Below are 17,079 nucleotides of genomic sequence, written 5' to 3'. Positions count from 1 at the left end.
ATTTGGGCCAGGCTTTCTCACCGAGCCCTTTCCTTTGTAGGTATTCTAGTTTTCCTTCTGCTCTTGGATGGCACACGATGCTCGTTAGTAGCCCTCCTCTTTTTTAACTGTGGGTAAGTTGCCGTAAGTAGGGCAACGGTATGATTTTTCCTCCAGACCAAGACAAGCTTGAGAATTAAAGGGTGCTCAGTGACAACAGGCACAAACAAAAATCATCCCAAGTAAACGGAGGTGTCTGGTCACCCTCTTCTTAAGGACCGGGGAGGAGGAAGTAGAGAGGAGCTCAGGGCAGGATATGGATAAGCGCAGATCAAGGAGTATTCATAAATCTATCTTAGAGCTGCTTAGGTACTTCTGCTAAGAATTTGAAGTTAACAGTTCAGCTGTGCATTTATGGGAGACTCAGTTACCTTAGGAGGAGTGTCAGAGCAGGATTAGGAAAGAAAAGATGGGTGAGGAAGAGAGGTCTGGGTGAGGAAAAGGCCGAGCTGGTTGGATCAGATCCTGTGGGTTTCCGTCACAGAGCCTGCCCTTGTGGGTGAAGATGAACGCGGGACTGGAACCGCTTCCAGGCTCTTCTGAGCCCAGGATTGCCCAAGATCAGTAGTACTGAGTGGCCAGCCGGGTAGGCAGCCATGACGATTTTGCACAAAATATCCCAGGAACTGTTGGCATCAAAGACTTTGGACATAGAAAGCAACAGAGCAACTGCATTGAAAGTGTAGAGAATAAGGAAATAGCTGATGGCTCTGATGGCCCCCATGTGAGCCTCCATGCTGGGGTCCCTGGAGCCCATGGCACTGCTGTTCATGTGTAGGGTGTGTCTCTTGAGAGAGATGATCAGCAGGGTGGCAGCCAGGATGAACATGATGAGAGGAATGAAGATCCCCAGGTTATAGAGGAGAACCAGGTTGACCACATTGATCTCGAAGAAGTACTTCTTCTTGGTGGAGTTGGAGGAGGGGATGGGGATGGAACTGTTCACATACACGGTGAAGACATCATTGGAGAAGGGAAAGCTGAGGCACAAGGAGAAGAGCAACGACAGCCTCAGCAGCCAAGGCATCAGCACCGTGACCTTCCTCTTCATCACAGAGAACAGCGGGTGAGTGAAGTTGGCGATTCTCAGGCAGTAGTAGATAGTCAGCCAGGCAGCCAGCCAGAGGTTGGAGTAGTTCAGGAACATGATGACGACCTTGAAAGGTGCATATACTGCGTTTTGGATATAAGTGACCCGGAACAGTAAGCTGTAAGTGTTCTCCAGCATCATCCACAGCTGTAGCAAGAGCCTGGAGAAACTGAGCATCCACAGGATGTAATCACCCACGGGGAGTCTTCTATGTCGGGCCCACTCAGCCCCGTGGATGGCCGTGATGAAGCCGTTCCCAACGATGCCAATGATGCACTCTATTCCGGAGAACACCAAGGTGAAGACGACCTTAAACCCGGACATGCCCTTACTCATGGCATCTATGTTCACTGTCACCATTTTTTTTTTTTTTTTTTTGGCCCAAACTTTCAGAGTTCCTTGCCAAGAGCTGGTACCTGCTCTGCGGTCTTCTGACCTTTCCTCAATGTTATTGTGATCCCCCCCCCTCAGTTAATGGTTATTTCTAATTTTTCTTCATTTGCTTGTCACATGACTGCAGGTTAGAGGCTAGAAATGCAAATGATGAGTGGATCTAGTTACTGGCTATCTCCATTTTTCACAAAGACCCATTTGTCTTGGGCTTTGGGGAGCTCACTGGGGAGGCTTTGAGACAGGTTTTGGTCGCAGCACCTTCCCACCTTCCTGACTTTAAGCCCTCATTCACCTGACAGGGCAAGAGCCCAGGCGAGGAGTCTCAGCTTCTCTGCTTTGTAGCTTCCTTTGTTGTCTCCCTTATTTTGGGACTTTCTGTTCCCATGGTTAGCATGTTTACAAATAAGAAATTCCCATCAGCTCATACATGAACATCTTTTATTTAGATTTGAGTTTCTTCCTGAAAGGCCAGCTGTTATCCCCAAACAGTACACAGAGTAGCCCAGACTGGATGTCATTTGGGTCCATCGGAGATGAGAAAGGCGCGATGGTCACATTTTCACTGTTTGTGTGCCTACCCCCAATTATACCCCTGGGCCCCACATCACTGTGTGAGCTCCGAGTCAGGTGGGGGGCAGCCTGGGAAGGCTTCAGAGCATTCTGAACACGGCAATGGAATTGGGAGAGTGGACAAAATCCTCTAACTTGAATTTGATTCCCTGCCTTACCCTGGCTGTGAAACACAATAAACTCAGGTGCTTTATAAACACACAGAGGCCCAGGGCTCAGTCCTGAGCCAGGAAGTCAGGGCCTGAGCGCGGGCCCAGGCCCAGGCCAGGACTGAGAACCACGCTTCAGTGAGTCCCGGACACATGCAGCCTGCGGTGGGGTTCTACCTCACACCGTCAAATGTTGACAGCATCAGTCCACCAATGCTTACTCTACTTCTATTTTGGCCAGTATTTAAATATAGGAGAGGATATCTGTCCAGGAAAAAAAGAAGTATGTCTTCTCTTGAAAATCAGAAGATTTGGCCATGTTGGGTCTGCACGGTGAATCGGTCACTGTGGATCAGTGATTCACCACCTAGAACCAGACATGTGCACACTTCCCAGTTTGTCCTGGGGCCTGCCCATCCCTCGTGTCTTGTGGCCCCTGTGCCCCATGCCAGAGCATGCCCTATTTGTAGCTTTTATAACATAAATGGAAGGATGAGAAAAATAGATCTCCTCACCCCACATTCATTTTCTCTCAAATAAAGGAGTCAGATTTATTTTTATTATATGTTTTCTTGTATTATTAAATCACACTTGCATAAAAATAGCACCAGACGAAGCAGTATATTGCAAAGTCAAGAAAGCATTGTTTAGCGACGTGGAAGCTCATGGGAACACAAAGGCCTGCACTGGAATGTTCACAGAGGCTCATTCATAACCGCCAGCCACAGGAGACAGGGTTTGCTGACGGCCTGCGTCTGTGGTGACTTCACTTCCTTCTGTTGATGCAGGAACATGGTATTGTCAGCAGCTTTCATGTTCCAGAGCCCCACGCTCATCCTTTTGTTTCTTTTGTCCCAATTTAGGCCAATTTGTAATCAAGAATCTCTCTCCAAACGTCTTGCGTGTGACTGTTGATTTCCACTGTTCTGGTTTTCATCCACCATCTTTCTCCAGTGTTAAGAGGTGAATGGAGGCACCTTTAATTCAGGGAAAATTTTGGGGTGGGGGGAGAACCAAATGCCAAAGTTTTCCGATTCTTGGCTGCTAAGTTCAAAGCTTGGTGCAGGTGGAGGATGGAACAGCATTGGAAGAATATGTGATCAGGGGAAACATTTTTCTTTCACTCCTCTCTCAAGCACCACATGCCGACTAGAAAATGTTTCTCGTGTGAGAAGGGGTAGGGGAGGAGAGCGTCTCTGTGAAAGGGGACCTGCATGTTGGCCACCGCTCAGGGAGGCAGAGTGGGGCTGCCAGATTGCTCTCGGGTCTCCCACAGCCCGTCCACACCTGGCGGAGCTGCTAAGCCTTCCTTGTGCCTTCAAAAAAGGCCTGGCATTTGTTGAGGGGTTCATGGATTCCAAAGGGGTCTGGTCATCATCTTTAAGAGGCTTTGGGAGCAAGGACAGGGGAATGGCCTTGGAAGAAACTCCCTCTTGCCCCCTCCAAGGCTCTGTGTGACTCCAAATAACAAAGATGTTACCCCACAGAGACAGAAGTCCTGCCTAAGTCTGGTAGGATGGACTGAGAAAATGCAAGTATAACTGGTTTATGGAGCAGTGTCAACTCAGTAGGATAAACACGAACACGTTTCTTTCCTTCCATCAGTGCTCAACTCTTGAGTCGTTGAATCTCCCTTCCCCATTCCATCATAAAATCTTGAGCAGATTCCATCTTTTCTAGTCTTGTTAACACTCAAGTCAAACTAGTTTCATGTTTGGTTTAAGTCTTACCTTCTCTCTTACCCCAAGCACAGTTTAAACTGAGACCCTGTCTGCTTGGACTGGATGGAGACAGGCTGGGCTCGGGGACACCCATTGCTTCTTCTTTAGCCCCAGCTTCTCCAGGGCACCGGCATGGAGAGAGGAGACAGGTGACGGCGTCTCCATTTCACTGGTTCTTGTGGTAAACGTGCTCTCTGCGCTTGCTGTTTCCTCCCTGGCCAACACCGTCTGGTTCTTGGCGACTCTGGGGGCTGGTGTTCATACATTGGTGAGGAACACCTGTGAGTTGTTGCGAGGGCTCTGCGGCAGCTCTCCAAGGTGCTGCCCATAACTCCAGCCACCCTCCCCTTGTTTCCGTTCCCTCCTGTCTTTATAAATGCAGAGCTGGATGTCGGGGTCGTGGCTGGTCACAGGGGAGCTGGTACTGCCACCTCTTAGTAAGCTTTGTGGGTAGGTATCAAGCATCAGCTCTCGACTGCTTTCTGTAGATCTGTCCTTCTCAACCCTGTCTACGCACCAGAATTGCCTGACTTTGCTGAACAGCTTTAAAAACATACACATCCATGTCCTGCCCTCAAAGATCCTGAGTAATTTTCCTGTAGGAAAGCTAAGCATTGACATTTCCAGAGCTTCTCTTTGCAGTTCTAACATGGAGCCGGGGAGGGCAGGAAACATCTGGGGGTACTTACTTGCTTCGCTTACAGAGTGGGCCGTTGGGTTCATTCTGGGGCAACAGGAGCTGTGTCACCTGGCATCCTGCAGAAGTGACCAAATGGCTTCCTGGAAGACACTATAAGAGGGTCTATTCCTCTCTCAGGCAGAGGGAGACCAGGTCCGGAGGTTGAATTATAGAAAATAATGATTTCATTTTGCAACACTGAGTTTTTGGCTTGTGAAAATTTCTCCCACTCTATTGTGTTAGAAAAGCAAAATATTTCTCATATCTCTATGCAAGGTGGGAAAAAGATGACAGATGTAGGGGTCATATACTCCACTTTGTAAATTGACCATTTCCATGTCCTTATTTGGCAAAAGATGTAATTAGAGAAAACAGCCTGGAGGCCATTATGAAACAAACCACTGTGAGAACAAAGGCCTGGAAAGTGGAAAAGACCACTGATCAAAACCTAACACACCTGCAAAGAGAATCGAGATGTCAGCAAGGCTGTGTTGGTTATAAAATAAATAGTTCTTTATGTAGGTGACAAAATCTAGCTGGGACATCCAATTCTTCACAAGTAGCAAGTTGTAAATGAGTGCCTGTTGAAGGTAGTGAAAAGACACAACTAGACACGTGCAAATGTAAGTAAGTGTGACCAGAGATACTATCTTTCAATGTACTTGAGATGTGGCCAGAAAATGGAAAGATAAATTGTATGAAATGTTGTAGACGTTGCGACATTTGCTGTCACAGCCGATCAGGATGCAGATTCAGTGATACTTAATATATAACCCTGTTTATTCACTGGGACTTTGAGGATTTAAAAAATGTTTATTGTATTTATTTTAGAAAGAGGGAGGAAGGGGGAGAGAGAGAGAGAGGAACATCGATCTGCTCCTGTATGTGCCCTGACTGGGGATTGAACCGGCAACCTCTGTGTTTCAGGATGATGCTCTAACCAACTGAACCTTCCGGCCAGGGCAACTTTGAGAATCTTTACATGACTGAAAATATTTTAGACAGTGTGCCCACGGCAGGCACACACTAGGAAGTAATTCAGGAATTAATTTTTGTGCTAGAGGGAACTTTGGAACCACTTAACATAGTGATGTTCCTGGCATGGATGGTGCTAATATTGGACTGGCAGTAAAAGCTAGAGTTCCACGTGGCGAGTTACATAAGGACACAGCCTTTGCACCCCCTCATCTGCGTTATTCAGCAGGAATTGGTTTCTGCTGGAAGTTGGACACAGAGCTCACCACCTGTAAGCTGGCTCTCCTCCTAAGCTGGCTTGGGCCATGGAGCGTTCTGGAGGCCGTTTGATGAATTGGATACAACACAGCATTCTGCTTGCTGCACATAGGTCGGGGCTTAGTCACAGCAGAACGCGAAGGAGAGCTGTTGAATTGCTGATGTGAACTCATTTACCTCACCCGGGGAAAACAGCGTCCTGCTTGTGCTAAAGCAGCAAGGACTGTTACCACGTAATTGGCCTTTTGGGTTGACACTTTGGGTAGTTCCTTGAAAAGGGACCGATAAGTAGTTATACAACATTATGGAGAACGTTATCCAGCAAAGAGTTATTTGGCCCTCTTTTCTGTCTTTGAATTGGTTTCTGGAAGTGTAACTGATGGCCTGATGTAACGTGATGAAAACTGACTTCCCAGATGGCTTGTTGATTTGCACCTGGGTGAAGATAACCTCCCACTGCTCGGGGCACCTTTAGCAATTTTTACCTGTAGCGTGAAATGTGATTCACAGGACAGACAGGGAATCTTGTAGAGTGACACTGGAAAGCCAAACAGTTGTACAAAGATTTTTGAAAATCTTTCGGAATCATGCTTGATAATGCCTCCATTTTTGAATAGCTCTTTTCCATTATTAAACTACGTAGTAAGACTAAATATCACTCCTACTCAAGGCTACTTGCCAAGGCTGGATTCTGTGTTCAAACAAACTTGACACGGAGTTAACAATGGTATTTCCCTGGCTTCTGTCGGCCCTGGAGTTCTCAGTGATCTCTTGAATGCACATCTCGTGTGGACAGTGAATTATGTGATGGCTATAAAGCTTCACTGACAGTTTTCACCACAAGATGGAGCTTGAGTCCTTCTAGAACAGATCAGGCAATTATTCAATTTGTCCTAGTGGGTGGGTATGCTCTTTCTAAACACAAGACTGGAGAAAACCTGTCTTAGGCAGTTGGTTAAGAGTTTGACCTGACAACTTTTAGGTAGAGCTTGAATCTTTATACTCAATTGTCAGAGTAATTTCAGTTTTTATGAGAAAACATTTTCTTTTAGTAAAGTATCTTATATTAACAGCTTAGTTAATATATTTTTTTTGAAAGAGAAATTAGCTACTCTACCAACTGAGTAGCTCAGTTGGTTAGAGCATCATCCCGATACCCCAAGGTTGTGGGTTCAATCAGGGTCAGGGCACATACAAGAATCAACCAATAAATGCATAAATAAGTAGAACAACAATCGATGTTTCTCTCTTCCCATTCCTCTCTCTAAAATCAATCAATAAATAAAATTTAGAAAAAGAGAAATTGGCCTTCTCACTCGGTTGGTGAGAGCATTATCCCCATATGCAAAGGTTGATGGTTTGATCCCTGGTCAGGGCACATACAAAAACAGATTGATGTTTCTCTCTCTCTTTTTCTCCCCTTTTCTCTATCTCAAATCCATAAATAAAGTTTAAAAATGCTAAATTGCAAATAAAAAACTAAATTTCTTAAATAGACTAACTTGAGTTGATTACAGAGCCTTTTCTTTCTTTCTTGATTTATTCATTTTAGAGAAGAGAGAGAAAGAGAGAGAAGGGGGAGGAGCAGGAAGCATCAACTCCCATATGTGCCTTGACCGGGCAAGCCCAGGGTTTTGAACTGGCGACCTCAGCATTCCAGGTTGATGTTTTATCCACTGTGCCACCACAGGTCAGGCTTACAGAGCCTTTTCTAAAGAAGCCAAAGCATCAGAATATTAGGGTACTATAGTACTGCATGTGACCTGAGAGCTTATCACTCCAAGATGAATGAACTCAAGCCTAAGGGCAGGGCCACCTAAGGCCACGTATCTGTTGAGGTCATGGCGGGATCATCAAGTCATGCATCCAGGACGATCTCTGTTGGGAGCACAGCTGTATTCGGCTTGCTTGCTGGTTGACCAGCTGAAAGCACTTAGTACAACCAGTGCATGAGCACATGGCAGTGCCATGTGTGCATAGTCTATATACAGCTACAGGTGCTTGCCCTCAGGGAGGATGGCAGATGGTGGATTGCCTGCCCGCCACTGTCATGGGTCGTTTTTGCTGTTTGTTTGCTTTCTGCCATGAGAAGCAGTTTTCCCTGACTGTTTGCTCATCCGCCATTGTGAGACTATTAAACAGGAATGACCCAATGCTTTTCGGCTCCACAGTTTCTCTACCATCTGCCCCAATCCAGTGTGGACCCACCTGGCCTTGGCCACTGGCATTAAAGTCCCCTTACCCTTGCTTTTGTATTTCTGTTAAAGTTCTCTGCAGGCTCTCTAGTTTCATCACCACATCTCCTCCTCTGACTCACACCCTCCTGCCCCCTCTTATAAAGGCTTTGGTGACAACATTGGACCCATCGGCATAATCGAAGGTCATCTTCCCATCTGAAGGTCTTAAACTTCATCATACATGCAAAGTCCCTTTTACCAGGGGAGGAGACATATTCATAGATTTTCCACATTAGGATGAGGTCGTCTCTGAGGAGAGCACTCTTTTGCCCACCATAGACAGAATCTGGGCACATGCCAAGCAGAGGGCACCCAGTGGCCAGATGCTCCAGCACTGGTCACGTTGTACCAGAAAGCACAGCTAAGTGCTTTCTACTTCCCTCTTCTCCTTGCCTCCTCCCAGGACCTGGACGCAGCTGAGCAAGTGGGGCAGCAAGGCGAGGCGCCAGTGCTCACCCCGCCCTTCAGCGTCTCTGGAACTGGAGCGCAGCTGAGCGGCTCAGGACTCGCTAGAGAGAGGACAGACCTCTACATGAGATGGAAGATAATAGTTTGGGTCACAATAGGACTGAATATTTTCTTTCTTTTTAACTGAAAATTACACTGTGGTAATTCCTAACATGATTGGAAAGCTGTGGGCTCCACCTGAAGAATGGCATGTGGCCAGACAAGGGGACTCTTCAACAGTGACACTGAAGACAGCGATGGGGGGTGGGAGGAAGCCATCATGGTCCCTGTAGAGTCCAGCTCACTGGATGGACCTGGTACAAGTGATTTTGGGGGGATGGGGGATTTCAAAATCCTGTTGGTTCACTCCACAAACTGGAAAGACCCTCTTCCTAGTAGGGAAAAGGTGACCAAGTGTTGAGTCTGCTGCATCCGGAGACCAAGAGGTGGGGGCCTCAGGTTCCATGAACACTGGATGATTTTTTCTCACCTAGAAGATTTGAGGGACAAGGTAGAGGAAGGGTGGGGGAATGGTGGAAAGACCCGGACTGATAACTCTGGACACTCCCAGGGGGGCGAACAGTTGGACATTTCTTGTCCGCGCTGCAGGAAGAGCCGGGGCGTGTGGCCACCACGGGGAGGGAGGTACAGCATCCTTCTCTGACCCTGTGAGTCAGACTGGAACATGCTTCCCAAAATGTGAACGTCTGGCCTGCCTAAACCCTCCAACTAGAACCAGAGCACTTGTGCGGGCTTTTGGGGACACCAATTAGATGCCTAAACCCAAGTTTCTCCCTAGTGGCAGGGCGAACCTGCCACCTTCGCTCCTGGGCCCAGGACACAGGAGAGCATGCCCTGCACAAGACTGCAAATGGTGAGTGGCAGTCATCAGGTCGAGCCAAAGTTACTACCTCCAGTTTTTTATTGCGTATGATGTATAATTATAACGTTCGTGGTAAGCATTCGGTAATGACAAATATATTCTATTAACAATTCTTCCATCCTTCCACAAAAACAGATATAATGGTTTGCGCCGAGGAAAAGTTTTGGAGGGGAGCTTATGGAACTTTAAATATGGATGTGTTTTGTGTCGGAATGAGACACGGGTGTATCTGTTTGAATGGCATGGATGAGTCCAGATAATGCAGCACACAAGGAGCCTAATACAAGGAAACCAGTGGATGCTGTGTGCCTTCCTCATCCATGTCGGGCCTGGGAAATATAGAGCAGGGGACAAGGGCCCAGCCCTCATTGGAGCCCCAGGGCCAGAGAAAGAACTGGCTCCGGAGTGACATGGGAGGACAGGGAGCCAGGGCCATTGCCCAGAGTTTCCAGTTCCCGAGGGTCTGAATAGGAACGAACTTTACAAGCTACTCCAGGTTCAAGGCAGAGGTTGGAAGGGGGGCGTTGTTTGAGCTCATCCATGTGTGCATGCTGTCTCTATGGCCTAAATCTCACCCAGGGTTGGCTGGCAATGAAGAGAACCTGGGTATGTGGGTAACTTTGTTCTCCTGAGGTGGGTGGGCAGAGGTAGCCAGTGGAAGCCAGATTCTCTCTCCCTGTGTTTGTAGCTGTCTGCCTGGGGACAGGTGCTTTGTATTCTGAATTGTGTGTTATTAAATCTTATTTATGAAATTAAGGAGATTGTCTCTGGCCACATGTTTGGCTCTCTGTAAGTAACTACAGTGGTGCCTTGAGATACGAGTTTAATTCATTCTGTAACTGAGCTCATAAGTCAGTCAACTCGTATATCAAACAAATTTCTCCCATTTAAAATAACTTTGATCCATAAAGGAAACTGGTTTTTAACTAATATTAGATGATATGATATATGATGTGATATATGATATGGTATTTAGGAAGCCAGAGAAGGGTTGTTGGGAAGGGCGTTACTGCATTCAGGTTAGTGGATAGAAGTGACTTCAGGACAGTGTGTTTCCTGAGTAACGGAAATAGATTTAATCTGTTCCAGCCCTGTGAAACATCCCCAAACCATCCTAAAATATGAAAAAAGACATGTTTTTTTTGTTTTGTTTTTGTTTTTGTATTTTTCTGAAGTTGGAAACAGGGAGGCAGTCAGACAGACTCCCGCATGCACCCGACCGGGATCCACCCGGCATGCCCACCAGGGGGCGATGCTCTGCCCATCTGGGGCATTGCTCTGATGCAAACAGAGCCATTCTAGCGCCTGAGGCAGAGGCCACAGAGCCATCCTCAGCGCGGGCCATCTTTGCTCCAATGGAGCTTTGGCTGTGGGAGGGGAAGAGAGAGAAAGAGAGGAAGGAGAGGAGGAGGGGTGGAGAAGCAGATGGGCACTTCTCCTGTGTGCCCTGGCTGGGAATCGAACCCAGGACTCCTGCACGCCAGGCCGATGCTCTACCACTGAGCCAACCAGCCAGGGCCAAAAAAAGACATGTTTTTAATTAAGAAACACACATGTATACTTTACCAATGCATAACAAAATATATGAAATAGAAGAAAAAAGTGTTATTTAGTACTGTATTCTTACCTTGGAGACATATCAGTGCGGCTAACGGAGGTGAATGGTGGAGGAGGAGGGAGGGAGGAAGGGATGAAGGCACTGTAGACACATAAACTAAAACTGCACTTTCTTAACACTAAATGTAAACTAAAACTACATTTTCTTTACTTTAAACAAAACTAAAACTGCACTTTCTTTACTTAAAATGAAACCACAAAAACTTAATTATAAAAAAATGCACTTTCTTAACTTTAAACTTAACCTAATCTTAACATTATGTATTTTTCATTTAATCATCACCTGTTTTTGCCTTTTTGGCTGCACTTTCAGCATTTTCACTTGCAACACTTTTGAATAAAAATCTATTCAAAGAGGCTTGCTTTTGCCTGCCTTTTAAAATGTTACGGAAATGTGACAAACAAGTGTCATTAAAAAGTGTTGAAGCATGACCAGTTGAAACTTTTTCTGGGTGTTTCTTTTCAATGAAACTTGAAAACTTCTCCCACATTGCCAGCATGTCTTTAATTTCACTTGTAGAAATCACTTCCTCTGACTCTACCTCCTCCTCACTACTAATCTCTTGCAGAAGCTCCATATGTTGATCATCTGTAGCTCCTTCAACTCCTCAGCTGAGAGTTCCTCCTCATGTTCCTCAACGAGCTCATTTACGTCACCCTCATTTACTTCCAGACCCACTGACTTTCCGAGGGACACAATCTCCTCCAACTCTTCTACCTCAGTCTTGGTCTCTGGTTCGAGTCCTTAGAAATCCCTGTCTGCAACAACATCAGGCCATAACTTTTTCCATGCCATGTTCAAGGTTCTTCTTGTAGTAACCTCTTGCCATGACAAGTCAATAATGCGTAAACATATCACGATGTTGTAGTGATCTTTTCAAAACTCTTGAAGGGTTAGAATTGTATTCTTAGTCACCTCAAAGCAGCGGCAGAACAAGTGCTTTGTGTAAAGCTTTTTAAAGTTGGAAATGACCTGCTGATCCATAGGTTGCAAGATTGAAGTCATGTTGGGTGGGAGGTAGACTTTCACAAATTTGAACTCATCGAGAATGTCATCTTCAAGACCAGGTGGGTGGGCTGGAGCATTTTCAAGGTTTAGTAATGCTTTCATCAGGAGTTTATTTTCTTGAAGATATTTCTTCACTGCAGGACCAAAGACGAGGTTTACCCATTCAATGAAAAAACTGCCGCGTAACCCATGCCCTAGCATTGGTGCACCACATAACCTGCAGTTTTTCTTTAAGAATCTTGTGAGTCATAAAGGCTAGAGGATTTTTGGAATGATACACTAGCAGTGGCTTTACTTTACAGCTGCTGCTAGCATTTACACACAATGCAAGGGTCAGACGGTCCTTAATGGGTTTATGGCCTGGCAGCTTCTTCTCCTCTGCGGTGATGGAAGTCCTCTGGGGCATTTTTTCCCAAAACAATCCTGTTTCCTCACAGTTGAACACTTGTTGGGGGATGTAGCCTTCCTTTGCAATAAGTGCAGCAAAACGTGCGATGTACTCCTCAGCTGCCTTAACGTCAGCACTCGCAGCTTCACCATGCCTCACCACCGATTGGATGCCAGATCTCTTCTTGAAATTTTCAAACCAGCCGTGACTTACCTTAAATGTATCTTCTGCTGCCTCTTTTGAGGTTGATGGTTCTTTCTTCTTGAAGTCACCATGAATAATATGTGCCTTTTTGCATATCACAGTCTCAGTCACTGTATCTCCTGCCAGCTCTTTCTCTTTCACCCACACCAGCAGAAGCTTCTCCATTTCTTCATGGATATTTGTCCTTAGTTGGGACAGAACTGTAGTTCCTTTCACTGGATTTGTGCTTTTGATGGCATCCTTTTGTTTAAGGATGGTACAAATTATAGATGTATTGCGGTCATACAGCCTTGCCAGTTCAATCACTCGAAACCATGCTCATGTTTTTCTATTATTTCTTGCTTTACTTCTATTGACATTATTCCCTTCTTCTTTTCACCACTGTCCTTTGCACTCACTTTCTTCGGCCCCATGATAACACACAAAAAAAGTTAGTAAAAAATTCAAAAATGATGCAAGAACGAGTACAGTGCACAAGATTCGACTTGATTCTGTGGGTAATGTGAGAAAGAACGAGATGCTGGTGTTGTACTGCCGATACTGGACCCGTGCACCAACGTGCCAACTTGCGGCAGCTTCCCGAATCACAACTTGTATCTCAGAATTTCGCTTGGATCTTGAAGAAAAATACGGACCAAGTCACAGCTCATATCTTAAAAAAAAAAAAAAAGTTGGTCTGCTCGTATCTCGAGGTACCACTGTAGTTGAAGGAGGGTAAAAGGAAGGAAGGAGGGGTGGTAGGAGAAGGGGAAGTGGGAAGGAAGGGAGAGAAGGAGGGAAGGAGGGAGGGAAGGAGGGAAGAAGAAGAACTGAGAGAAGAGGCAAGGAGGGGTGCCCCTTCACCCTAAAATACTTCAGTGGGTTCCTAAAAACAAGGACATTAGGATCATGTGCATTGCAACCTAGCCTAGCCTACTGTAGACAAATACAAACTTGGTGGCGTTCGTAAGTGGAGAAGGTTTAGTACAGACGAGAGGTCAAAGCTGTAGAACAGGTTATACACAGTCCATCAGGGAAAGCCAAGTCAGAATCTGGAAGCTTTGATCCATAAAGGAAACAGGTTTTTAACTAATATTAGATGATATAATATGATGTGATGTATGATATGGTATATATTTAGGGAGCCAGAGAAGGGTTGTTGGGAAGGGAGTTACTGCATTCAGGTTAGTGGATAGAAGTGACTTCAGGACAGTCCGTTTCCTGAGCAAGATCAGGTTTCTGCTCTGTGCCCATGGATGGCTGTTACTATCACAGTATATTGAAATGTTTTCACTAATCACTTCTGTTTGCTCCAGGCCTGAAAATGTACCACTGGCCTGATGACATTATTAAAGAGGACATGTTTCACGAAAGTATAGGAAGGTGTCTTTGGGTGGGCTAGGAGGACTAGCACTTGAAAATGACACTCATTCAACTCAAGGAAATTCAAGGTCATCCTTGGCATTCGACAGTGAGGACTGCACACCCCGTCCTTCTGTTCTGACAGGGAAGTGGACTCATCAGTTCTGGTTCCCAGAGCTTGTCCTTTCACTCCCTTGTCCACATCCACCCCCACTGAGCTCTGCATCTGTGCCCAGGGTCTGGTTTGAATGAACCACCCATTTATTTGCAGACATCCAGGGTCTGGAGCGTAGATGCAAATGACAGTTCCCTCTGGTGTCAGTGTCAGTTGGATCATTTTCTGATTTGCATTCCCAAGGCCTCCGGGCTCTCAGGAAACCTCATCTCACAGGCAGTCTGGTGGGGGTTATTTTTAATCTCTGTTATGAATGCCAGTCCGTAATAGTTCTTGAAACTGACAGAGCTTTAATTTGTAAGCCAAATGCTGGGACCAACAAGGAGATAAGGAGAAAGGTCTCTGGGGACAGAGAGAGCTTGGGGATCAGGAGTGAGATATGGGACTGACACAAATTGGAAGTCGTTGGCTCTTTGGACGACTTGAGCAATGAGAATGGGGGTGTTGGCTCAGGGAGAGCATACAGGGAGGGAAACCTACCCTGGGCATCTTAAGCATTCTGCAGTTTTCTTTTAAAGACAGCTTCATTATAAATCATCCCTGCTTCTGATATAGCCAGTGACTTCTGAGGGTCTGTCTCAACTCTTCTCATCACTTCTTGGTCTCTTGTCCCTCGCTGGTTCTGGGCCTCACCTGGGGAGGGTTTTACTCCAGACTCCAGTCCAGCTTGGGAAATGGATTACGTGCAAAGAGATGTGCACTCTGTGAGGATATTCTGGAATCTCAGATGAGCTCCCACATAAAGTAGGAATTAATTTTTAAATTTGCACATTGAGTGTGTGAAAAAACAACTTACATTTTAAAAGCAATTTATTAATCAATTTTACCCCAGTAAATTTAATTTAAAAAATTTAAAAAGTAATTTAATAATGGTGTAGGGTCCCCTCAATACCCCTGATGGGTGAAAACATAACTCTTGGTAAAGTCTCTCATCTCCTGTCACACGCCTCCTGCTCCAGCTCAACCTAGTCTCGCCTGCTTTGAGCCTGGCTGCTTGTTAGAGGCGGAGGAAGGTGGTCTGGGCTGGTCTACAGACCAGATGTCTGGTCAACAGCCACGGCTTCTGCGTCTGCAGGGTCACCACCTGCACCCCTCCCCCTCGCTTTGACATCAACTTCACATGCCTGTCTTCTCCCTTGGCTGCCCTGCTCTGGTTCCCTCCTTGGTGCTGTGGCTCCAACTCTGTGCTTGGCTCTCTCTGCTGTTCGGAATCCCATTCACTACTTGATGGCTGGAGTAACGTCCTCACTGAGATACAGACACACATCTTCCCAGGAAATCAACCACCGTGTCTTCTTAGCTACTTGGCAGACAAGTCAAAGCTGGCCAGGATGTCCTCAATTCAGCTTTCATCATCTGTGTGTGTGTGTGTGTGTGTGTGTGTGTGTGTGTGTGTGTGTATGTATTCACTTATTGACTTTTTTGGGGTTATGTTGGTTAATTAAACAGGTTTCAACTAGTAGAATTCTATAATACATCATCTGTATATTGTACTGTGGTTCACCACGCATAGTATTTCTGTCACCATCTGCCCCCCCTTACCCTTTTCTATATCTCCCTACCCCCTTACCCTCTGGTAATACCATACTGTTGATTATGGGGTTTTTATTTTTGCTTAATCCCTTCTCCTTTCTCACTCAGCTCTGCAACCTCATTCCCCTCTGACAACTGTCACTGTTCTCTGTACTGATAAGAGTCTGTTTCTATTTTGTTTGTTTGTTTTATTCATTAGATTATACATGTAAATGAAATCATAGAGTATTTGTTTTTCTCTGACTGGTTTATTTTACTTAGTGTAATACCTATTAGTCCATCCATGCTGTCACAAAAGGTAAGATTTCCTTTTTATGGCTAGTAGTACTCCATTGTGTAAATGTACTACAGCTTTTTTATCCACTCATCTGCTGATGGGCTCTTGTGTTGCCTCCAATCTTGGCTATTATAAATAATGCTGCAGTGAACATAGGGGTGCATATAGTCTTTTGAATCAGGGTTTCAGGTTTCTTTGGACATATCCCCGGAAGTGGAATCTCTGGGTAACAGGCAGTTTCATTTTTAATTTTTTGAGGAAACTTCATACTGTTTTCCACAGTGGCGGCACCAATCTGCATTCCTGCCCACAGTGCATGAGGGTTCCCTTTTCTCCACATTTTCGCCAACATCATCAATGGGAAATGAAGCAGGGAGGAGAGGACTTGGAGGTTTCAGGCCTGGGGAAAAGCTAACTGATAGTCATTCAGAGTAGTTAATAAATGACTTCTCCAGGGAAATGTGGGTAGAGATGCTCAGTGATGTTTCTCATTTGAGGCTGAAGAGCATGAGTCTAGGAACCTAAGTCCATCCAGTTCTGAGACATCCTCAAGTAACTCTAGGCTGCCTAGATGTGGGGCTCTCTACATGCTGGGGATGAAGAGGGAGCGGGCCAGGAAGTTGCAGTGTTTTATAATTCATTTATATACAGTTATATTAGGGAGATTTCAAACATTCCCTGGACTAGAGAGACTAGTAGAAAGAACCCCCCTCCCTGTACCTGAGACCTAGTTTGACAGAAATCATCAACATATGACTAGTCTAAACCTCTCCTTTGTCTTGTGCCAAATTATCCTGAAGCAAATCTTAGACATAATCTTACTTCATCTGTAATTACCTGAAGTATGTGTAAGCATGTGGGTACTGTGCTTAACCAGTAACCCACACTGGGTAGGAAGGGAAGCAAAGTGAATGACAGAGAATGGACATAGATATGCCAGTGGACCGAGAGCCCCTGACCTTGTCATTGGCAGCCCTTGAGCGAATGAATAAGAGGTTTGCATTTTTATAAAAACGAACATAGTGAGAGGATCAGTGAACTAATTAAGCTACACAATCCTTTCCCTCAAACTTTTCCTACTTACCTACTTTTTT

The 17,079-nt window shown here is 45.5% G+C and overlaps 1 protein-coding gene across 1 annotated transcript; it reads right to left on the bottom strand.

The window, feature by feature from the left end:
• Positions 1-517: 517 nt before the first annotated feature.
• LOC136393563 (taste receptor type 2 member 40-like) lies at positions 518-1,489 on the bottom strand. Its single transcript, XM_066366203.1, has one exon. It carries the CDS (start codon positions 1,487-1,489, stop codon positions 518-520), a length of 972 nt encoding a protein of 323 aa, XP_066222300.1.
• Positions 1,490-17,079: the final 15,590 nt, after the last annotated feature.

The sequence above is a fragment of the Saccopteryx leptura genome, chromosome 2 (genome assembly GCF_036850995.1).
Source record: "Saccopteryx leptura isolate mSacLep1 chromosome 2, mSacLep1_pri_phased_curated, whole genome shotgun sequence".
Classification (NCBI taxonomy): Eukaryota; Metazoa; Chordata; class Mammalia; order Chiroptera; family Emballonuridae; genus Saccopteryx; species Saccopteryx leptura.
The sequence above is the reverse complement of the archived record's forward strand: the minus strand, read 5'-3'. Positions and strand labels throughout refer to the sequence as shown.

Bases quoted from the DNA above. Each gene is read 5' to 3' on its own strand.
- LOC136393563 (XM_066366203.1), bottom strand. From the start codon at position 1,489: ATGGTGACAGTGAACATAGATGCCATGAGTAAGGGCATGTCCGGGTTT.